We start from the raw sequence: 24,062 nt of genomic DNA, 5'->3' as shown, positions 1-24,062 counted from the left end.
TGACAGCAAGAAAATTTGCTGCTCGAATCACATATGGAGGAAGGAAACAAATAAATCTGTCCAGATCCTTCTCATTCCCACAAAACCTCAAATTATAAAGTGCATTGTGCCAGTGTTACTGAGGACCGTCATCGACTTTGAGTTTCCAATTAATGATTTACGACTTGAAATGTGCTGCATGGTGGGAATGTAACACAGAGGAATGTTGACAGAGACAGAGACAAGCTGCAGCAAAGGAGAGATTAATAACAAGAGAAAATAAGTTTCCTTGAGGCGTACAAGACAGAGAATGAAATACAAAGGTGCAAGCACAAGATCATTGAGAAACACAAATAGTGTCTCTTATTGCAGTTTGCTGAGACTGCAATAAAAATCGGTGTTGAGCATATGGTTTGGGATATGAGGCATGCAGGTGCCAGCAGTTGTCTGATTTATCTTTTTATTACAGTCAAACTGTCCCCAGGCAAATTACAACACACTGTTCTGACTGTTGAAATCTGGAGGATCCCATTGGGTGTGCAGGACAGCGTCATGCTGCCGGACCTTTAAAATATCCCCACTGTCTCTTCTGCACTGCATGTCTGTCCAGGCTAAAATGTCACAAAACTTGGGAATGTCATAGCCGTTTAGGCTGTTTATACAGTGTCTGAGGGCCAGGTTAGCAGCTTAAGATAGCTGTTAGGGAAACAATAGCCGCACATCAGGATGAACCCTGTCACCTACACAGTGCAATAAATGAAACTTTATTAAAATAAAGGAGAAAGAGTTTCCCAAATATGTCTTTGTGCTGAATTAGTTTAAACCGTAAGGATTCTTTAGTATAATCAGACGCTGGACGGACGAAACAGACAATAAACAAGCCAAAGGTGAATATTTCACACATGAAAAAATGCAGCAGGAGAAAAAATGTCAAGTAATAAGAAAACTAATCTTAGCTGGAGATGTTTTCTTGCTATTCTGGGGGTGTTTCCTTACCCTCTGCTTGTTTTTCATAATGCAGTCTCAACAGTTTTTCTGCTTCTGTGGTGGAAATCACACAATGGACGATACTGATTGCTTTATTTTCTCAGTGTGTACCCCCCTCTCGCGTTTGTTATTGCAGAACAGGAGGATATGCCGGACAGGGGGGCAAAGCTGAGCCTGCAGAATCTGAACATTTTCTTTCTAATAATTTGAAATCCTGCAGGGCCGAGGAGGGGTGGGGGGGCATACAGGAGGGAAGGTGCAGGGGGTCTGGATGCTTGCTGGTGGGGCTCGTGCAAAGAGCCAGATCACCAGGTCTGCTCGGGTATGTGAAAGGTGAGCACCACGTCTGAAGCTATTTGGGCTAAAGGGTTGGGTATGCAGTCTGGGCTGCACGTGCGCGGTGGCTGCGGTTGGCCTTCTGACTGACATGTGCTTCTGAACACTGCAGCTTCCACAACCCACAACAGTAAAGCAATTCCTTTTGGCTGCACCCACCACTGAGCGTGTGGTCACACACACACACACAAGTTATATGCAAAGAAATTATTGTTTTAGTGGGCCACCTACGCACCTGCCCAGAGGAATGTTTTATCAGTATATTGCATGTGGGGGGTACCACCAATGGCATCCACTCACATACCATTGATACCAGCAGGGGATGTGGCCAGTGGTGTGGAAACCTCCAGAGGTTTGGGAACAGTCAGTACAGAAGAAACCTTCTCTGGTGCTGCTTATGTCTCTGTCCGGTGGAAATACAGACGTGCATCTTATCTGTACCATGAAAAAATATTGACATTACTGAAAGTGAAGAGAAATGAAACCCACACTTTAAAGCTACATGACATGTGCAGCTCACTTTACTTCCCTGTGCTGTGACAAGAGGCCAAATTTCCAGATGGAAACGAACGCCACTGTTTCTGTGATCAGGGGGGGTCCTGAAAGTGCAGCAGATGCACAGTCCTTTGAAAATTATTACACGAGCTTAAAACAGTTGAATGTTTGAGCCGCTCTCTCCTCAGACTGGATGCAGCGGTCCCTCATATCGGGGCTCTCCGTTTACATTATTCATACAGAGGAGGGTGTGACTTGTTGGCTCTTTTTTCCGCCTGTATAAAACGAGAAGTTCGCGTAAAAGAAAATACAGATGGAGAAGGCTAACCGGCTCGCTGTGTCACAGAGAGTCCCCTCAAGCCGACGTGACAACTCACATACTGTCCCTTTGTGACCAGCTTAATCGGCAGAATGCCCGGTCTCTGTGTGCTTTGTCTCGCCGCCGCGCTGGCTGCGTTCGTCCGCCTCGCCGGCACCGTGGGGCCGGTGGTCCGATGCGAGCCGTGCGACGCCGGGGCGCTCCTGCTGTGCAAGCCGCTACCGAAGGACTGTGCGGAGCGGGTAAGGGAGCCCGGCTGCGGCTGCTGCATGACGTGCGCCCTCGGAGAGGGACAGGCGTGTGGAGTGTACACGGCGCGCTGTGGCTCCGGTTTGACCTGCCAGCACCAGCCGGGGGAGAGCCGACCACTGCAAGCTCTGCTGGAGGGACGGGGAATGTGCTCCAGCGCCGCGTCCAAAAAGCTCAACAGCATTCTCATACCGGCACAAAAACACGGTGAGACGCGTTTATTTGTGCTTGTAGATGTCTTTTTTTTCTTGTGCGTGTGGTGGCTTTGACAGGCGTTCTCACCGTGGGTGCTGTTGTACTGACCAGATCTGGGGAGTTCCCTTCCCATGGAAACAAAGGTTAAGTGCGTTGTGTTGATAGTGGATGACATGAAGATGCTTACACGGATCTACTTAAGTTAAAAGGCACACAGAAGCATGCGCAAAATGTATTCTCCAGGCTGCAGCCTGCCACAGAGTAACACGCCACTCCGAGCCGCTTGGTTTTAGAGGGGAGGCTTGACTTTGCACAGTGATGTGTTCGGCGCTGGTTACAAATCCCATAGGCTCCTGAAAGTTTGAGTGGATAACCAGCTATGGCTAGGAGGTTTACGCGGCAATTAATCGTCACTTTCCCATCAGACGGACACTTTTTCCGTGTGCGTACTGCTTTTGGCCATCATGCGTAAAATTCACAGTGACATTTAAGAAGTTATAAGATTGTCTTTTGGGGTTTGCAGATTGTTTTAAGAAAAGGACAACACTGCTCTCACTCTCTGTCATCCTAACACACGCGCGCGCGCGCACGCACAGCCTGGCTCCCTCAAACCAATGGTTAAAGAATGCCACATACATACTGTAAGTATACAGTATTGAGCTGAGGCTGAGTGCAGACCATGTCCTTGTCTTCTGTAATGTCCTTATTTTCCTTCAAGTAAAGCTCATGGGTTTTTGTACACGGCATGAAAATATGTGCTGCTGCCTTCCTAGTCCAGGATGTGGGCCAAAACATCTCGGGTGTGTGGCGTGGGGGGGGCAGGGCATTTCTCTCCTTAGGCAACCAACACACACACTCAGAGACACTCACAAGTCCTTATCAGTGAGCCCAAGCTACATATTTCCTTGTTTCGTGCCAGAACCTCTGCTCATATTGAGAGGTCTTATATCTGCACTGTGTTTTGTGTGAATGGATGCATGCTGCTCACACTGGTGAAACGGCACACATGCCACCTCCGTGTGAATACACACTGTTGTGTGTTTAGGCACTGCTGACGTCAGGCCTCCAGGAGCCTCTGTGTGTTTTCTTCTTCTGCGTTATTTGGTTTGGCCACAGTAATGTGTGGTGTGCAAGCACTCAGCCGTCACACTGTCATATGCAGAGACGCTCACACACATTTATGCATCCACCAGTGCGCGTGCACACACAGACACACACACACACACTCGGGGACCATTGTGAACTTGGCCAAAGTGTTTTACTTCTCTCACTTTTTTCACCCAGCCCGTATAGTTCTCTCTTTCCTTCTCTTTCTGTCTTTCTGTGCATCTGCTTCTCACACTGCAGTCACTGAGTCCTAATTTCGTACTATAAACATGTAAATGTGAGCTAGTATGACAACAAAGTTCCTTGAATCCTTGAATCCTGATTTACAGTATCTAGCATGTGGGAGAAAAGAGTTTCATCTTGTAGGACTTCTCAGGCTCCACTCAGTGCACATAAATGACAGCAATGAGACTGTATCAATGTGCTTCTCTGATATCCTGACTGGGCCAATCAATGCATGCTTATTTACAGTATCCCATTGTTGGAGATGAAGGAAAAAAAAAGGTGGTCAAGCACCCCCGTTGGTCAGGGGGTGTAACTGCAGCTAAGTGGTTTCCACTGCCATCAGTCCCCAGCTCCAGAACAGCCACTCCTCCCAGACATTAACAAGCTCTCCTCACCGCAGTTTGTGCTATTTACCCCGTGCCATTATACAAACAAATTGCGTAATGTGTTTATCTAAAATACCCCAGACTTCCTCAAAAGGTTGTATAAAAGTTTATGTTGACTATAAAAAGTAATGCTTGCAGGAATTTTAAAAAGGTCTCAGTATTTTAGTCATTGGTGGAGAGTTCAGGAAAAGGTTGTATCAGGTTAAAGAGCATCTGCTGCCTTCTGACTCGGGCTTGTTCCAATTGATGCTGTTGTTGACATTCATGTTGTTATTCTAAGTTCTGGAGAGCCTTGGAGACTGCGGATCCCCACCACGTCACTAATTGATCAGGTGGCCACGGAGAAAGGGTGGGCTGCCAGCCTGCCTGCCCACACGAGCTACACCCCAACATGCCCGTCCGCTGCCCTCACCGCAACTCTCGAACACAAAATCTGCTTTGAGTTAACGGTTTAAAACTGTGTTTGGGTGTGTGTCAGCCGCTGAATGTGTGTTCCCATCATCCCTCTGCCTTCAGGACGTCTCCAGACTCAGTTAGCTCCTCTGACTGTGACCTGGTGGCGGCGGTGTGGTCGACCAGGTGGCACATAACAGGGAGTTTGGTCCCGTCCTATTTTAGGGAGGAGTGTTTGGAGCCCCCTCCTCTCTTCTTCAGATGGTCCCCAGTCAGTCTTTAATGATTTGACAGGAATCTTTGCCAGCACCATGGGCTATTAATATATCTGCTCCCTCATCTCCCACTTTACCTCTTACTGCCATAACCTCCCCCTCTTTTAGCCCCAGTCCCCTAACTCCCCCTCTCTATACACATGTAAACACATCCACAACATTTTTCTTCTTCACAGCGTCCTTAAAAACTCTTGTTTACGCTCAGTTTCTCTCTGTGGTTCTATCTCTTGGTCTGCACGCTGTGGAAAATTTGTGGATATGAAATCGTCATGTTTCTGTTTATTACTTGGCTTCATCTTTGGCTCCAAACAGCCCACAAGGCAATGAGCTAACTTTATTTTGTCTCTCTTTTAAACAGGCCTCCCTTAGACAGTCAAGAATTATCTGTTGGACTAAGAGAAGCAAACATTCATAATCCTGTATTACAATGTTTTATCAGAATTGTAACCACTCTGATCCTGATGTTAGTTTCCAATTTGTAGTTAAGGGAATTGCCCCACAGTCTTCAAACTACATTAACAAGTAGAGTAGAGTGTGGGCAGTTTCAAATTTGTGAATCCATTTTTTGATTTGTAGGTTGATTTGACTGTATTCTATTTATTATAGTTACAGTAGTTATTATAGTTTTATATAGTTCTGGAGTCCAAGTAGTCCCTATTTGATTTGAGAAACTTTTTTTTAAAAAGACTTGAGGCTACTTCATGACTGTTGGTTTAGCAAAAACAAAAAAGCAACCACTAAATTTCATCATTTATCTAACCTGTGATTCAGCCATCAGTGCTGTTCAGTGATGACTTACCTTTTTTCCCATACAGATACAAATCAGGTAGAAGAAGGCTTTGCCAACGTGACCGCGACGATGACGGTGTTGCCCGGTGTGGCGACTGTAAAAGGAGGGCACAGTCGTGGGCCGATGGACACCAGGCCTCCACTGCACAACAAATTGATCCAGAAAAATCAGAACAGGAAGACTCAGAGTTACAAGGTGGAATCAATGTCAGGAGGAGCCAACATGGACATTCACAACTTCTCCCTGGAGAACAAGAGGGAGACTGAGTATGTAAGTTAGTGTGGCTGTTAGCTTGCCAAGCATTTTCCTCACAGTACACACACCTTTACATTTAAACTTTATAATGTTGGCCTTTTGAAATCAGAAATCATGAACACTAAGTCTGTCACTGAGCTGCTAAAAATTGTTAGCTTGCTAGTCGACTTTACTAGTTAACTTATTAGTGCTCTCTCACTACATTGTATTTTTGTATGTAATATTTAACAAAGTTTAAAAAAAAAAAAAATAAAGCTGATAAAAATGGCAATTCAAAAACTAACATACCCAAGTCAGAGAAGAATCTGTCATTGTCTGTTTGCTAGCTAGTTGGCGCGGCTCTGTAGCGACATTGTATTTTGAACACAATAGTTTGAATAATTTCAAATGTGAAATGAATAAAGTTGCCCTTTCGTCATCACAGCTTGTTTGTCAGCAAGCTAGCTAGCTTGATGGCTGACAACTTCGCACAAAGTTTTGGCCTTTCCAAGTCACCCATTGTTAGCTTTTGGTCATTCAAATGTAAAGACACGTCAGCACGCCATATTTAATAGTCTTGTGTGTAAATGACAGGTTAACAAATTTTCAAGGCTGCTAGTTGTCAGGTACCTATGTGAACACTGAAACAAAAACAGTGCATTCTTTTTTTATTTTTTAAAAAACAGTTTTCAGGCTAACAGTGGCTTGATCAATATCTTTATTATTAATCTCTATATTACTGCCTGCTCATATCTTTTTCTACCACCAACCTATGTCAGTAAACATCGTCCCCTTATGCTATGGGGAAACAGCAGTCTGCAACTTCTTACAATGTTTCTTGGGGAGCATTTAATTAGAGCGCTAATTGAAGATAAATGACAGGAAGTCAGGGGAGAGAGATCAGGAATGACATGCAACAAAGGGCCTTGATTAGACACAAAGCAGGGATGTTGTATTCACGGTTGGTGCCTTACCTCCTCGGCGACTGGGGTGAATTGGTCTGTGGGCTTTTTAACCCAAGATTCCACCCACTGATTAGAATCCCCAGTAAAGGGGAAGAACTCATCAGTAAAATGAGGTAATTTGTTGGAATTAAACCCTACAGACTAGTGGCTCCCCATGGCACATGGATGGATGCACTTGGTAAGAATGCATATCACTGTCAATCTGTGGTAGGTAGCATGCATGTGCAGCATCATGCGCATGCAGGGAAAACACAGATACAAACAGTAGGCCTTTGGGGGAATCTCTCTTCAAAACACTGATCTACAAAGCAATTTGTGGTCAAACACTCCACAGGGTACCTTCAAGTTTTCTGCTGTCGCTTAAACAACATAATTTTTGGTTACATACTATGAGGCATTTTGTAAAGAGAGGGTACTGCTTTTTTCACAAAGCTGACATCTAATTTTGGACTTAACCTCTTCAACCTGGACCCAACAGTGGGATCATCGCCGCAACTCAGTGTGGTTTCCAAAAATATCAAACTGAATTGTGTGGACTTTTGCATAAAAAAAGACATTAAAATAATTTAATTTTGATGTGATGTTGCAGAAATGAAAATTATGGCCACCCTTGGTTTTAGTGATCTCTTCATAAAGAAAAAATTTAAAGGGAAACTGAATGGGACACTCAGGGTTCAGGAGGTCAACTTTTATAGACTTTTATGTTCACCATAAATGTACGTAATTGCATGAACATTCTTCATGTCAGTGATGGCTGTGTAATATTGGTGTTGTTGGGGTGTGTTTGGCGTGTTGCTAGGGGCCGTGTCGGCGGGAGATGGAGAGCATCCTGAGCAGTCTCAAAATCAGCAACGTGCTCAACCCGAGAGGCTTCCGCATACCCAACTGCGACAGAAAGGGCTTCTACAAGAAAAAACAGGTGAATGGCTCTCCCTGCTGTTTCATCTCTCTTTCTCTCTCTCACACACACACACACACACACACACACCTGCGGACATGCAAATAGACCCACCACATGCCTGAACACTTCCAAAGAATCTCATCCCACCCACCCACACACGCACAAACCCCCTTTTTTTTTTTTTTGCAGGTCAGGTTGCCTTGACAGCCACATCAACACTATATTATCAGAATGGCTAATAACCATGTATTACTCCGGTAAATGCACTGCAGCCGTCTGACTCATGCCTCACAGGAAATGAAGTCGGTCAGGTGTGTTTGTGGGTGTGTGGTGTGGGAGAGTGTGGGGGGTAGGGATGTAAGAATGTGGTCTGGGAGTGTGTGTGTGGCACGGTAGTTGTGGCGGCAGGGGAGTGTATGTATGGCACTTGTTTGACGGCGGTAGTTTTGGTGAGGGTGTGTAGGTGTGGGCTGCTGTTGGTGAGGTATAAAAAAACAAACACGCCGTCACTGGTTTAGTTTTTCTTGTCCGTGGTGCAGCAGACTCGGGCCACCCATGGCCTGCTCATTTGTAAGACGGGAAAGCTAAAACCCGTTGGAGTGGTTTGGTGGGTGAGGTGTTGACCTGGAAGGAGGAGGGGTGAGACGGGAAAGGTGGAGGATAGATGGATGGGAGGGGATGGATGCTGAGACATACAGCGTGTCAAATAAATACCACCATCCCATTTCCTGAAGTTGGGGGCCTTATCGGAGGGATTCTGTGCAGCAGCACGTTCTGAGAAACACATGAGTCACCAAAAAAAAAAACCCCACAAGCACCATGAGTCAGAGACCGACGCAAGCCATAACAGAAACACACACACACACACACAGAATAAAATCACTCTTTCCCCAAAGTCTCCAAAGTGCGGTTTCATTGTTTCTTTTATTAAAATCAGACAGTTCCTTGATCTTTTCCTGGATTTCATCAACAAATATCTACCAGGAAAGTGTCAGTTCTGGTCTAGGCGTGTGTGTGTGTGTGTGTGTGTGTGTGTGAGTGTGAGTGTGTGCGCAGCAGCAGCGTGCCAGCCCTTGTCACCCTTTTCTCAGAGGGGTGCAGGGTGTTGTGTTAAATCCAACCAAGGGGATGTGCCTTCACGGTGTGTTGCAGGGATTTATGACCGGAAACACAGCGAAGAGGAGACCGTGTGAACCGTCTAGAGTGACAATACTGTGAAAAGAAGGGAGCGAGCGTGGGGGAGGAGGTGGAGGTGGCAGGAGGTGGGAGGAGGTGGAGGGGTGAAGGGCTGGGCAGAGGAAATAGGGGGAATAACGCATGACACACAAGCTGTCTCGGTATCTTAAAGTGATAAGTCTCTTAATATGAAACTCAGGAACGATTAAAAGTTTCGTCTTTCATGCGGACCTTTTCCATCAAACAGTTCCAGGAACTAAAACATCTTTTCAGTCACGTAGTTCCAGGAATGAAGGGACTGAAATGAGAAGCGTATATTTAGCTAACAGTTGATAATGGTTTTCACACACAAAGAAACAACAATATAAAGTCACTGTGTGAGGCGTGCACATGTGGAGAAGCAGACTTCTTTAATACCTTTCTTTTCAGGTTTCCTCTGATTCTGAGAAACTGAGATATGTTTTAGAAACGGGAAGCAGATTCCCAGAAAGGCAAGACACTTATCATCAAAGTACTGATGATCTTCTGAGTGTTCTTCCTGTTTATTTTAAGTCCTTGTTTTCGGGCTGTAGTCAAGAATTTAACTGCATTGTTGTTGCTTATACTCTCATCTCTGTAATCCAGATGATATAAGCTTGGTTTTAGTTGTAACGTACAGAAGTTGAATCTGCAGACTTTACACCAATAGTTGAAGGGACACCAGAAAGTCATTCAAGGACTTTTGGCGAACAGGGACAAATGCTGGAAACAGGTTCATCAGTCGAAATGCAGAAAAAGGTTCCTAGAACGGTTTTTGGATTCAGGGAAGAGTCTAATAGAGAACAGCAACTGTGCTCAGATGAGATTCATTTTGGTTTCAATGGATTCCAATGGTTTTTAACAGCTGAAGAAAAGGATCAAAATGACCGCAGAAATTTCTGAAACCACCCCTCAGCATATTTGCTTCCTCGCCGTCCGCTCCATATACTATGCTCTGCGTGTTGAAAACAGTAATTTTTAAAATATGGCTGCACACTGCTGTCATTGTAGCTCTTCACATTTGGCATTTTTACTCCAAAATTAGCATGTATATGCGGGCTTTTTAAATGCGGTCGGACTCGCTAAAAATAAGTGATTGACTTTTTCCCATTGCCAGTAGGAGAGTTTGCCTTTCTGTTTTTCTTTCTAGTGCGTCATGCCCAACGTCACAAGCAGGTCAGAAGCTATACCTAAACAGACTTTAAAACTTGTTTTAAAAAGCCTTAATCATTAACTTTATGAATTTAATACATCTTTTTTTTTTTGATGGATGATGGAAGTAACCGAAGAGTGAGCCGTCACCTGCTGAGAGCCGCACATGCTCAGTAACGAATGGGTGCTAACAATGTTAACGGTGGTTATTTTTTTTAAATCCCGTTTACTTCAGTCTCTCCTTCAAACTCAACTGAAATATGTTCAACCTCATTGTACATAGTGCTGGATTTGGGGGGCAATTAGCATGTTCTGCCCTGCGTATCGATATCGGAAATACCGTCTTGTTTGGATTATTAATGACAGGTTCTGAATGTATTCATGTGAGGTTTTCAGTGTATATGTTGTCCGTAATACGAGTGCCCCGGTGCTGCAGGAGAAGGTCCAGCAGTGTTAGCCCTTCCTTGGCTACAGAGAAACCTATTTTTAGCAGCAGTTATATGAATTGGTATCCCGGTTCAGGCCATGCGTGCCCAACACTCATCACACCCCTCAAAGTCTCTCCCTCTCACTTTTCCCCCTCTCTCTGCCTCGCTCTCTCTTATTCATCATTTCACACACCCATCATTACCCCCATTGTGCCCTGCCTACAGTCATCCACTCGTCTTTTGTTCTCCCTGCCCGCTCCATCATTCTGTCCATCCTGCCCTTCCGCCCACCTGGCTTTTCCTTCCTTGTTTGGCCAGGAATCTCCCCACAGAGGGTTGTGAATGGGACGACTCTCTCTCTCTGAGTTTGGTGTGTGTGTGTGTTTAGAGGAGGAAGAGGAGGAGGAGGAAGAAGGAAGAGGCAGTGGGTTAAGGATGCGAGCCAGGTGCCTGCGTACCCTGATCCCTCCTCCCTCACTGGGTCCTGACAGTGCCAGGGCCCATAAGGGTTGACTTATTGAGCGTGACTCAGAAGGATCTGTGGAAACGTACACACTAACCACAATGGCTTTATAATAACTGGCCAACCTTCAGGGACCCAGACAGCTATTTTCACTCTGTCTCTCTCTGTCGTTCTCTTCCCTCCCTGGATTTCTAATCCAACTCGCCTTCCTTCTCACTGGGGGATATGTAGTCTCTTGCATAATTTGTAGAGGGGAGTAATATTTTTTAATACAGTAGTTTCTTTACTGATAACAAAACTATGCTATAAGTTACCAGGAAACTGACTTTGCATTTGGTGTCAGCTTTTGTTCCTGTTTGATGTTAATTTCATGGAGATGAAGGAGTCCCATGTATGCATCTGTTTTAAGATAAGATAACATAAGAACTTGATTGATCCCGTAGGAAATTGGTGAATGTTTTGGACATATATGTGGCTCTATAGTCAAGCCTGTCAAGTTAGTGTGATGTTTTCAGATGTTTTTGGCTGAATCAAAGCTGAGGATTCTGGTCCTTTATAAAATGGTATGAAATCAAGCAAAGTAGCTTACTTTAGAGTGATGTTTATTAATAAGTGACTTAAAGATTGTCCTCTTGTGCCCCCTGTGCTCCAGTCATTGCTTCTATTGATGATTTAGGCTCCCATTTTAAAGTTTGTGTGGCTCGATTCTTTTAAAACAAACACTGGGCTTTAATTCACTGGGACCCGTAATTTTTTTAGAGAAAGCAATATCCTGCAGCTACCAATGCACATGAAGACACACACACCGATGCACCCACTTTTACACAAATACATAAACGTGCACCCCTACGCACACACACACACACACACACACACACACACACACTGCATTTTATGAGCTGGTGTTTGTCCTGTGGTCAGACCAGGCTCTTTTTAATGTCCGTGAAGCCCAGAGGAACAGCTATTAGCTATAAAGACCAGCATCACAAGAGCACGCATTCATACGCACAACACACACACACATAGACATACACACCCCATAAAGGTAGCATTATGAATGCATGGGGTGGATGAAATGTGCTTTTTCAGTGTCGGCCGTTTGGACCACGCAGGACCAGTGCCGGGGCTATAAGGCTGAAAATATGGGGCACGGGGTCTGAGCTGACCTCTGAGCTGAGGTTCACAGTGTCCTTCAGGGCGCTACAATTAGTGAGCACCTGAAAGGTATACACTCCCGACAAAAAAAACACTTCACTGTGCTTGAAAGATGCTATGAGAAGTTTGATGGATGCAGCAGAGTCCAAAAAGTTTCAAAGCAAAGGTCATTTCTCTGTCCATTTCTGTGCTGCTGTTTCATATATAGTGTGACCAATAAATTGGCTGGAAACTGCAATAAAGAAAGTCCAAATACGGCGTCTTCCCGATAGTCTGTGGGAGACTTATGTGCTCGTACTTAGCAGAAGGTTTGGCAATAAATGCTCCTTTTTTCAACTTCACATCATTTTAGACCTTAATTTTTACCATATGTTAGCACAAAAAGTTAGATAAAGTGGAGTACATGATAAATTTTGATAAGCAGATAATAATGTGATGCACACCTTCTGTGTGCTGACTAGCTGTTTGGTTGTTTGGGACTATTGGGTCGATAGAGAGCTAACAGCTAGCATCTTGCAACAGCAATGGACGCTGGATGCCATGAGCGTTTAGGACACTCTGAATAAAGACTGAAAAGTTTTTATTCTTTTTTTCCTCTGTGAATTTGTGTCACTGTTGGAATTCGCTTTAGCCTTAAGTGTTTCTTAAGTGTTTCTTCATGCTTCCAGGACGGAACCATTCAGAAATCATTTTTACAACAAAAAGTTGTGTAAAACACTGAAAATCTTCCATTGGTAGCTGTAAAGTGACATCCACTCTTCAGCTGTGTGTGTGTGTGTGTGTGTGTGTGTGTGTGTGTGTGTGTGTACATTGAAGCAGTAAAGAAAGGATTGCTTGAGATGACTGCTAATAGTTCACAGATGAAAGAGAGACTGAGCGGAAATTCAAAGGTAGCCAAGCAACAGGGAATGCACACATGCACATTTTGCTCTTCCTCCCTTCCTCTTCTCCCCCCCTGTGCAGACACACACACGCACACACACACACACACACACACACACACTACATCACCAGAGCAGAGGAACACAATATTAAGCTCCTCTCCACAGTCTCGTCCACTGGGTCAGGGCTAAAATAGCAGTTGGCCACAGACTGAGACGATGGCACAGTGACGGTGACCGGGGTGGGGGTGGGGGTGGAGAGAGAGACAGAAAACAGTGAGACCAGGAGGAGGAGGAGGATGAGGAGAGGTAGGTAGGTAGGAAAGTGGGAAGCTGAGTTCACCAAAAAGAATCCCTGGATGATGTTAGTGTGTGAGAATGGGGCGTGTTGGCCTGCGTACTTGCCCCCAGACTGCTGCAGTAGTTGCTGGTATTTTAATGGGCCTCTGTCTCTATAAAGCTGCCTTTGATCATGCACTCAGGCTGCACGTGGATGTTGACTATGCCGGAAACAGACACCTGGTGACACTCTAAAGCCTGTCTGTCTGCCTGCCTACAGTGCAATCCGAAAGTGTTGTGAGAGTTTTGTTTTGGTTCTGCACTCCCAGCTGTTGGAATTTAAATGAAGCAATGACTTCGTGGTTAAAGTGCTGATTTTCATTTTGAATTTGAACGTGTTTACATCCACATCTAGTTAACCGCCTAGAAATGATGTCTGTATTTATGCTGTCTTCTCTCTGGGGATGAACACTAATATGCCTCTTTTGTGGTTAAGGTCTAGTCAAGGCAACTCAAACTAGCTGGTTAATTTTGTTTGCCAACTCCCAGTAAAAATACAAATGGTTGCTTTTACATTTAAGTAAGTGAGTCCAGTTTCCAGCTTTAGAGCTGTTAGTAGGTGTGTTTCTAACTATGGAAACAGCCAGGCTAGCTGTTTGTTTTTGCTTAAAGTGGAGCAGAGGTCACCAACCACATAAAATCTTTCACTTTCTGACAAATTGATGTTATTTGTATTAGTTGATGTCAATAATCCATAATGTTGACCAGAGGCTGAACTAGAAAAAGCTGCAAGACCTCCACTTCAGTAAGTGTTCAGTGCAAAACCAACAGTTCAAATGGTTCAAAAACTCCACTTCAGGATCTCAGGAAGCAAACAAAAATACTATACTGAGATTCAGTAAGGCAGTCAGTCGATGAAAATAAAACCAAGTGACGCCTCTTTTGTTCAGTAGACAAGCTCAGTGAATCTCTGATGGCTCTACATTTACATCCTGGGAGCTGGGCAGTTTGATGGTGGGTCCGCCAAACAGAGTTGGAGAATAATCTGACTCTGTTGAGCGAACTATGAATTATGGACTTATTGGCTCATTACCAGGGGTTGTAAAAGCTAACTTTGACTTCTTTTTTTCCTTCTTTGATTTCTTTTTCCTTCTTTGACAACTTATAATTAGGTTATACTGTTTGACTGTTTGTTGTAACCTGAACTTCTCACGTAACTCTTGGAAAGAAAGTGAAAAAACTAAAGAAACTGATCTCTTTGCACTTCTGAGCCCCAGTTTGGGCGGCTCAAGTGGGAAAACTGGTCAGCGGTTCTCCTCCACAGGTAGAAGGTTCCTTGAGCACAAAACAAAACCACACTGGACCCAAGATCCTGTATGTAGACAAAATAATTCCAAATGACAAGAGCCATAATTTGTACAACAAGCGCTTCTCTGTCATTGATGTAGTTTGTTTAAAAGAAAAAAACAATGGTTTGGGCTCAGCCTCTGACTTCCAGTGAAGGGAAATCTTAATGCTTCAGCACACCAAGACATTTTGGACAATGCTATGCTTCCAACTTTGTGCCAACAGTTTGTTGAAGGCCCTTTTCTATTCCAGCATGACTGTGCCCCAGTGCACAAAGCAAAGCTCCATAAAGACATGGTTGGATGAGTTTGGTGTGGAAGAACTTGACTGGCCCACACAGAGCCCTGACCTCAACCCCATCCAACACCTTTGGGATGAACTGGAACGGAGATTGTGAGCCAGGCCTTTTGGTCCAACATCAGTGTGTGACCTCACAAATGCTCTACTGCATGAATGGGCACAAATTCCCACAGAAACACTCCAACATGTTGTGGAAAGCCTTCACAGAAGAGTGGAAGCTGTTAGAGCTGCAGAGCTGTCTGTGTGTTTAGAGTGAGACGTCATTAAAGTCCCTGTTGGTGTGATGGTCAGGTGTCCCAATACTTTTGCCTGTATGATGTATGTTTATCTTACATTCATGTATCATGTACAGTTTAAAATGCATGTATTTTAAGTACCATTTCCAGCAACTTCTGGTTTCCCTTCATTTCTCTCGGATATTAAAAAGAAGTGGAGCTGTGGACACCTGTGGAAAATAAAATGAAAATTACCGTTAGGTGCAGCCTCAGCTAATTGGTCTTCATATCGTACAGAAGTGAATCGCATGTTCAAAGTAAGCAGCTAAATTTCACAGCTACTGTTTTCAGCTAGAATCCACTTTTCTGGTGTCCAGAGCCAAATCTACACACTATTCGCTACTTTCAGACTGCACTGCCAGTGAGACAGGCAGGCAGGCAGACAGACAGGCAGACAGGCGTGTCTCGGCCCTGGCTGGTCACCTCGCCACTCTGTCACCACTCCCCCAGGGGGAGACGATGGGTAGAAGAGGACTATTCTGAGCCAGAGTTTAGCCTTGCCCAACTGATTGTGTCGTTTCATGTGAACCCCAAATGAGGCTCATAAAGTTGCCACTCTACAAAGCCCAGCCCCCTGTGGGACATCTGATATAACAGAGTGTGTGTGTGTGTGTGTGTGTGTGTGTGTGTGTGTGTGTGTGTGAGCGAGCAGGTGGGGGGTATGTATACATGCAGTACATACAACTCGTGGTAACTTGTTTGTGTGTGCCTTCACATTTGCTGATGTGTGTTTATGCGTGCACGCACACACACTTGTGCACGCGCAGGCCATAATCAGCTCCAGATGATTTTGAGTGTCTGCCAGCTTCCCAGAATAGCAGCGCTGGTTTCCTTGCAGCCCTCCAACTGGCCTTGGCAAATATTTTAGCAACTCCATGTTTACCTTCACACTGCTTCACTCTCACTCACTCAGTGTGTTCCTCATTCCTGCCTCTCGTTATTGAAAATAATCCACTTTTTTTAAACTCGTTTACCCCCCACTGGCTAGGAGCACACGGGCCTGGTAACTCAAACTCAGCAGCACGCCTGAGCGAGGCTCTTCCCGCTCTGCTCTCGAAGCACTCATCGTTTCACAAGGCGAGCAGCTGCATCATCCGCAGTGTTTATCTCTGGCACTTTCTGCACATAAAGGATTTCGAGACGGCAGGACATTCCTCTCCATGATCGATGAGATGTTTGTCTTATAAAAGTTCTGCTGAGGCATGACTTGGCCTCCTGACAAGCATCCAAAACCTAAAAGCCAACACAGAGAGAGCTGCACGTTGAAGCTGGTGTTGATAAAGCTGTGTCCTCCCCTTGGAAATGCTGGTCTGTTTTCACAGTGTGTCTCAAAGTGATGACTGTCCTCTGCTACCTCACAGTCTTTTCTGGCTGAGTGATGTTTGTCGATGCTCCGCCGGTGCCACCTGTTGAAGGCTGCAAGGTTGTTAATCCTCACAAAACAAGCAGCACACTCATTTTTTCTTTATCCCCCCCTTTTCTTTGCAGTGCCGTCCGTCCAAAGGCAGAAGGCGGGGCTACTGCTGGTGCGTGGACAAATACGGGCAGCCTCTGCCCGGCTATGACGGCAGGGAGCGGGGCGAGACGCAATGCTACAACCTGGAGAGCAAATGAGAGGACGGAGGGACGCCCAGTGGACGGAGAGAGGAGGACAGAGAATGGGGGGGGGGGGGGCAGAGAGAGAGAAGGAAAGAGAGCCTACTTCGCTCTTGCATGTAGTTTTATGTAAACATATGAAGGGGCTCTGGACCTTTGATTTCAGGTCTCATTTCTGTCAGAGAGTCGGGGACAGAATGGGGGGGGGGGGGGAGCACGTCCTCTGCGACCAGCCACGTCGCCTGTCCATCGGAGCTGTCTGTCCTGTGCTTAGGGAGCCTCTATCCTTTCTTTAAAAAAATTAAGCTAAAATCTGAGAGAGAAGGGGAAGAAAGAGAGAATCCTACCATCTGCACTATTCTGTTAGAGAGAGAGGAAGGAGGGACTTTTCCACTCACTTTAAAGAGGACTTGTTTGTGACTGTGACCCGAAAAGAATCGCACCACCGCCATTCATGTTGTGTGTATGTGTCTGTCTGAGAGTCTGTGTGTGTGTGTGTGTGAGCACCTGCATAACATTCGTGTGCATAGCTGCATGTCTGCGCGAGTGTGTCTTCTCCCAGAAGTGTTCATTTGTGTAAATACTGTACGTTACTAAGCTCAGTTTAGAGATGTCAGACTGCCCATTCATAAGCCCCCCTGCTCCATTAAACGACGCAGAAAAAAAAACTCTGGCTCAGGGTCCATTTTGAAGTGAAGGATTATGGGATAGCAGCAGCCCTCCTTGCCACCTCTGCTATTGGAAATTCAATGGAGGCAGTCTCAGTGCCTTAAAACCTGACCTTTCTGTACCTCCTCTCCCCTTGACCCTCCGTAGTCCTGGAGAAAAGGCATACTTCACTGAAAATCTGCCTTGTGATCATGAAATACTCGGCGGCCCGGCTCAGAAAAATGTGAAGCTGTGCCTTGGATTCACAGCAGCTACAATAAATTGGAAGGGAAAAAACAGCGTAAAAACATCTATGCAAAATGTCCATCCACTTCCCCAGTGTTGACCCGAGTGCCGGAAGCTTCACGAGCTCTCGCTGTGCAGTTATATTCTGGATAAACTGAAAGTGTTTGGAACAAATCAGTGGAGAACTGGACCAAGACGCAAAACGTGCCAAAATATTAGCTTGATTCCAAACCTCTGAACTGCTGCCCACCTCTCGGTTCAAGCAGGTCTGGTGTCGCGCTCACCGAGAGCCAATCAGAGCTTCATAATGGATGGAGACGTAACAGTACAACTTACAGAAATAACTTTTCAATCAGTCTGACAAAATGTCATCTGTTTTCACATCATCCATGTCAACACGGATGAAAGACGTGACGATTACGTTACCCACTAACAGCGGGTCAACATTTAGCAGTGAACGCGGGCGCATCAGATTAAATAATGAAGCAAACTTGAAAAAGCAATCATGTCTGACTTTACAAAATACGCTTAAAAACACAGCTTTCGTTGACGCTGGCACACTCAGCTGTTTACAGCACGAGTGTGTGACACCTGGGTCATGCTGTGAGAGGTTGTCCACGGTAACTGCTGTGAATCTGCCGGGAATGAGCAACTTTTCCGAGCCACTTTTCAAGCTGACGGGGGCGAGTATTTAGTAGTCAGAAGACAGGTTTTTTGGTGGAGTATTATTTTGAGGTGCTGCTGTGTCTTCGGGATCCGTTTGGTCAGCTTAGTCTGTCCTCTGTCTTTCTTTCCCACCACTCACTGTTCCTGTCCACGCGCATGTTCCTGATCTGCTCCCCGTCCTCGTCCCCTGTCCTCATGCAGCTCCTGTGCCCCGTCCTCGTCCCCTGTCCTCATGCAGCTCCTGTGCCGAGATCCCGCCACGTCTTGTCTCAGACTTTGTCCTCGTCTGTGTGCCTGATCCCGTGTCCTGCCCACTAACCCGAGCTGTTCCTCCCCACTCCAGCACCCTGCCCGCCTCCGGTCCTCTTCCTGTCAGTGGTGCCACCTGGTGTAAGCTTGTCTGAACGGGTCGAGCCCGGTGTGACCGGCCGCCCCCTACGCTTCAAGCCCAAGCACAAGCACTTAAAGCACTTTAGCTGCGCCGCGACTCGTCAGTGCATGCAGTTAAAGACAATTGGACCTTTCTGCATCTGCATACCTTTCCTTTGAGGTAATGTCAGATGAAGCAGTATGATACTGTAAGAAAACAATAATAATCCAGGAAGGAGAGGAAACAAAAGAAAGAAAACGAAACAACACCAGGACTTCTGACAGCGAACACCCCTCAGACGTTTTCCGTTCAATGCAACTATTTTCTTTTTGTTGTTGTTGTTGTTGTTGTTTTTGTTTCTTTGAGAAAATGCTTGTATGATCGTATGCCAACAAATCTCCACAAGGTGGACGCAGCACCAAATATGCATTCACACAAGTGGCAGGGGGTCCGAGGGAGGAGGCAGGGTCCTCCCCGACCAGCTTCCTGCCGATGCTGTCCCCACATCCTGTGTAAAGACTTGAAAAGTGGAGAGAGTGCCGACAACGAATGCTTGCCCAGTAGCTTGGTAGCATGAAATCGGCTGTACACTTTCCTCTGATAGACAGCAGCAACTCACAACCAGCCTGTTGGTGCTACATCACATCTATTCAAAGACTTGATGTAAGGGGAGGAACATACATAAAAATGTGTCTAAGCTATTCCCTCCCGAATATTTCTAAGTGTGTCTTCATATATATATATATATATATATATTATATATATTATTATTATTATTATTATTATTATTTCCTGGCCAGCTACGTGTCTGACTAGACATCATGTACAGTACTTAAAAATAAAAATTATTTATCTAAGAAAGAATTATAAGCTGATCCAAACTAGGTTTTCCTATGAACAATTCAGTGACTCACCGATTGCACAGCAAAGTCTTTATGATTCAGTGTATTTTGGGGACTATAATCACTAATGAATGTTTTATTTTTTAATGAACCTTTTCCTTCTGTTGCTCAGCAGTGTCGTTTGTAAGCTCCGTGCCCAGCAGGCGAGTTTTTCAGCTTCGGGCAAAATCTGTGTCAGTCGGTCACTCAGGTCTCTGGTCGTCTTAGTTCACTGCTTCTTAAGGTCAGTGAACCTCTCACCTCTCAGTAAGTCTCTCCATGCACACCCAGCCATCCCGCCTCAGTCTGTTAGCGCAGAGCCAGGGTCACACTTCTGTCACTTTTTATCTCTTATTATTATTATTATTATTATTTGTTTTTCCCTGCTGGTCACGTTAAGAATCTCTCTGTTCACGGGTAAAAATGTATTTTGTTTTTCAAGTTTATCCTTCAAAGAGTTCGTTTTTTTGTTTTTTGATTCAAACTTTTCATGATACTAAACTAGAATTCACACAGCTATTATTTTCTCTGAGAACAGGAAATGATTTTGATTCAAAGTATAATTTGTATTTAATGTCCTTTTTTTAAAAATAAAAAGTGAACACATTTTAAGATTCTGCCTCTGATGTGAGTTTTTGTCAGCAGGCCTCGCTGTTGTCATCAGCAGCTACCGAATCCGATCGCCGTCGGCCTCAGCCTCACTCCCGCAGGCAATCAGGACGCGCATTTGCTCCTGTTGAAGTCCCTGAATGCAATCAGGCTCCCCTCAGTCTTGGAATGTGTCAATAAGGATAAAGCAAAGGTTCAATTTGTAAAGAATAAAAATAAATCTGGTGGTGCCAGGCAGGCTGGCAGTGGGCACGAGAAGGTTGAGGCGAATTCCTGTGCCCGACCAAGGCAAACAGAGAGCGGGTCAAAAGGCAGGCGCGGAGCTGCATGATAACACTGCACACAAACACACCGAATATAGAAAGCGTGGCCCGGGAGTGCATCCACACACACACTTTCATAATCGGGCCCTAATGAAGCTGCTGTGATTCCTACGGATGCAGGAAATAAACCCGCCTGAGGTGACAAAGAGGCCAGGAGCACATAGCTGAGGTTAATGTTTTTATTAAATATATCACCTTCTTTTTCTTACATTACATCTCAATTACAAAAGTGTACATCCACACGAGTGAGCAGTTAGTCACTTTGGAGAAGACTCGCATAAACAATAATTCTCTCTCCAACAGCAGCATGTAGGCAGAGCGGAGGCGTCGCTCTTTGTGGTCATGTGTTCTTGGTCAGAGAGAACAGCAACGTGTTCAAAGTATTTTTCTTGACATTAACACAACTGGCAGCAGACACACAAATATCGGAGGTAGGTTAATGTAGAAATACCCGTCTGAGAGGCGCTGCAGGGAGGCACCGCCTGTCATGCTATCTGTAACCCCATGGAACCATGGGAAATGGTTTCTGTTTTCTGAGACTGTTTGAGGATTCCCAACTGAGAGTTTTGCATTCACTGACAAGAGTCAATCATGTGTCACATCAGAAAAAAAGACAATCACAACAACAACAACAAAAAGAGAGAGAAGAAGACGTGACAACTGGCAGCGACGTGAAACTGAAACATAAGAACAACATTTAGAAATAAATGACATTTGGTCACTCAGTGCTTTTGCCTCCAGTCAACTCCTTAAGGGTAGAGCGAGCTCAACTCAGCAGTGGAGTTACTCAGGGCCAAGATACATATATACACGTTATATACACCCATAAAAACAACAATAATAATAATATAATAATAACAATAAGGCAAAACAAAGATATAAATACTCATAAAATAATTACAAATAACAAATAAAAGGAAATAAATGGAAATAAATAAGGCTGAAGAGCAGTAAAGTAAATGCATCAATATTAAAATCTTTTCAGAAAAACAAAAATAGACTTTTTTCTTTTTTCACTCTCTCTCTTTGGGACGGGTGTTTGAAGAGGAGGGAAGGAGGAAGGGTTCAGGGTGGTCGGGACCAGCAGTCCCACAGTGACAGTGTACCTGAATTCAACACCACCATGGACAAAATCAATAAATAAACAGCTATCAAAAAGGGAAAAAAGAAAATCAGTGGCTTGCTTGCTTCTTCTTCTGCTTCTTCTTCTTCTTCTGTGAGATCTGCACCAGTGTTTGATCTCCTTAAGGGCACTCGGCGTCTGCAGGCAGGTCGGTCGAGCCTAAAATCTTCTTGCCGTTCCAGGCGTTCACACACCAGCATCGACCCCGCTGTCCGTCCAGAGAGGACTCACACTGCACACAAACAGACACGTTTCAGCGTCCACTCTGCACACATGCACGGCCATGCAGCGCTAACTTGGTGACATCACACACACACACACACACACTGGGAGCACATTTTGCTGGAGGTACCAACCTGTTTTGGTTTATAAAACCCGCGCTTGTCACAGTTGGGGAGGTAGAACCTGGTTAGTTTGTCTCCTAGTCTCTGCTGGGATTTGGCGATCTTGTCCAAGGCTCTCTGCAGCTCGAGGTGGCAGGGCCCCTGCGGAGAGGAAGCAGGTGAGAGAAGGGTTAACTGAGCTACCAACACAGAAACAATAATCAGCACCGATTTATTGTCAACAAGCACGTGGGCTGACATCAAACTGCATTTGAAACTTGTAATAAGAAGCATCCTCGCTCTCTCTCCCTCCCCTCCACCGTCCCTACAAACAGCACACGAGCTCCCCCTTGTGGTGCGCTAGTCCCCCGCCCCCCTCTCCAAAAGCCCAGAAACTTTTAGCAACATACTGCACACACACACACAGGAACCCCCACAATGAAACGGACACGATGTTGGTCTCGTACCAGTTCGACCAGTTTCTTGCGGATGGTGACGAGTTTGGCCTTCATGCTCTCCTGAGCGTCGGCGGCAGCTCTGGGGTCGTAGGGCTTGCTGTGGCCGGGGAGGTAGTTGCTGGAGCCGGGGTCCGGGATGAGGGCTGCGTTCTCCATCTCAGGCTCTGGCTCTTCCTGATCTGCGGAGAGAATTTGAATGAATGTGAAGCGGGAGCGGCTGGGAGTAGCTGTGGCCGACTTCTGAATGGATCAGTCAAGCGTTTGGGAGGTTTGTGCTGCCGGTCTGCTGGATGTGCTGAAACACACATTTAAATGTGGAGGTTAAGGGCCTACCTTGAGTCTGGGGCTCGGGGGTCGGCTCGGGCTCAGTGCTCTGAGTGCACACGGCTTGTCCCCGGGTGAGGGAGTGCAGCGGCCGGGGGTCGCCGGGTCTCGGGGTGCACCTCAATCCGGAGCCGCACGGCGCCGTGTAGATCCCGCACAGCTCTCCAGCCGCCAGGGCGCAGGCGAGGCAGCATCCACAGCCGGGCTCCCGCAACACCTCGGCGCACCCGGGCGCCACCGCTGGACACTGGCTCAGCTTCTCCGGAGTACAAGGGGCGCATCGGATCGGCTCTGGCCCCAGCACCGGGGACCCCAGCGTCCCTGAAGCCAGCACGGAGCACACCGCTGCCACCACGACGTGCTTCAAATATAATCCACCCATGGACAGCATAGTGAGCTGGATACTGGATACAAAAGATAAAATGTAGAGCAAAGCAGGAGGATGATCAGAGGTTAAAGCCGGATTCCCACGGTTCCTGCTCACTTATGTCTTTCGTTTGATTTTGGGAAAATGTCTAACTGTGCGTTGCGCGCAGCCGTATTTATAGCCGGGTCCTCCGTGAGTGTTTGACGCATCGGCGTTATGAATGATTTCTGAAAAGAAGGTGTGATGATACGATGGGCTCTGATTGGCCCGCACATGTCCGGTCAGGCAGCTCATTTGAATACAACAGTCGCGTCAATATTTATTTTGGAACAGGCCGTGCCTGCACGTACCGCCGACGAGTGACGACACCAGTGTTTGATGTTGCAATCAAGGACCCCCCTTTTCTCACCCCGGTGCCACACTGCGCTGCTTTAGCCCACTGAGCACAGCGACGAGACGGAGGCTGCGAGTTCCATTCCGTTTGTTTGTTTTCATCACCTGAAATGAGCAATAACTCATAACTCGGCGTCGGTGCCGATCGATTAAAGGGACGCATCAGTTCCTTATGTTCCGCTCTGAAACAAATGAGCTCCTCTCTTTAGGAACAACGTTGTGTATTCACCAAGGGTTTCCAGGAACTGTTCTCTGTTCTCTTTACAACTTCTTTTTTTTGTTGGGGGGGGCAAAAAGAAAACTAATAATGAGGGCACATTACGCACGCCCACGCTGCGCGCGGAGCGTGGGCGTGCGAGATCACGGCGCCTCTGATTTGACATGAGAAAGCATCCGTGCGGCGCGCAGGGACAATAAACCCAACT

The 24,062-nt window shown here is 45.8% G+C and overlaps 2 protein-coding genes across 2 annotated transcripts; one reads left to right on the top strand and one right to left on the bottom strand.

Annotated features, from left to right (window-relative positions):
• Positions 1-1,466: 1,466 nt before the first annotated feature.
• igfbp3 (insulin-like growth factor binding protein 3) lies at positions 1,467-20,331 on the top strand. Its single transcript, XM_046391678.1, has 4 exons — positions 1,467-2,572; positions 5,762-6,006; positions 7,735-7,854; positions 16,799-20,331. Exons 1-4 carry the CDS (start codon positions 2,209-2,211, stop codon positions 16,922-16,924), a joined length of 855 nt encoding a protein of 284 aa, XP_046247634.1. The 5' UTR covers positions 1,467-2,208; the 3' UTR covers positions 16,925-20,331.
• Positions 20,332-20,814: 483 nt separating this feature from the next.
• On the bottom strand, positions 20,815-23,443 carry LOC124060566 (insulin-like growth factor-binding protein 1). The gene is made up of 4 exons (XM_046391679.1): positions 22,887-23,443; positions 22,563-22,732; positions 22,129-22,257; positions 20,815-22,004 (listed from the first exon to the last, which is right to left on the bottom strand). Exons 1-4 carry the CDS (start codon positions 23,266-23,268, stop codon positions 21,894-21,896), a joined length of 792 nt encoding a protein of 263 aa, XP_046247635.1. The 5' UTR covers positions 23,269-23,443; the 3' UTR covers positions 20,815-21,893.
• Between the last annotated feature and the right edge of the window lie 619 nt (positions 23,444-24,062).

This window comes from Scatophagus argus, chromosome 6 (assembly GCF_020382885.2).
Source record: "Scatophagus argus isolate fScaArg1 chromosome 6, fScaArg1.pri, whole genome shotgun sequence".
NCBI lineage: Eukaryota > Metazoa > Chordata > Actinopteri > Scatophagidae > Scatophagus > Scatophagus argus.
The sequence above is the reverse complement of the archived record's forward strand: the minus strand, read 5'-3'. Positions and strand labels throughout refer to the sequence as shown.

Excerpts from the sequence above, each read along its gene's own strand:
- igfbp3 (XM_046391678.1), top strand. The coding sequence starts at position 2,209 with ATGCCCGGTCTCTGTGTGCTTTGTCTCGCCGCCGCGCTGGCTGCGTTC. Across the intron at positions 2,573-5,761 it reads CATACCGGCACAAAAACACG|ATACAAATCAGGTAGAAGAA; the intron begins GTGAGACGCGTT and ends TTTCCCATACAG. Across the intron at positions 7,855-16,798 it reads GCTTCTACAAGAAAAAACAG|TGCCGTCCGTCCAAAGGCAG; the intron begins GTGAATGGCTCT and ends TTTTCTTTGCAG.
- LOC124060566 (XM_046391679.1), bottom strand. The coding sequence starts at position 23,268 with ATGCTGTCCATGGGTGGATTATATTTGAAGCACGTCGTGGTGGCAGCG. Across the intron at positions 22,258-22,562 it reads GCAAGAAACTGGTCGAACTG|GGGCCCTGCCACCTCGAGCT; the intron begins GTACGAGACCAA and ends TCCTCTCCGCAG. Across the intron at positions 22,005-22,128 it reads GGTTTTATAAACCAAAACAG|TGTGAGTCCTCTCTGGACGG; the intron begins GTTGGTACCTCC and ends GTTTGTGTGCAG.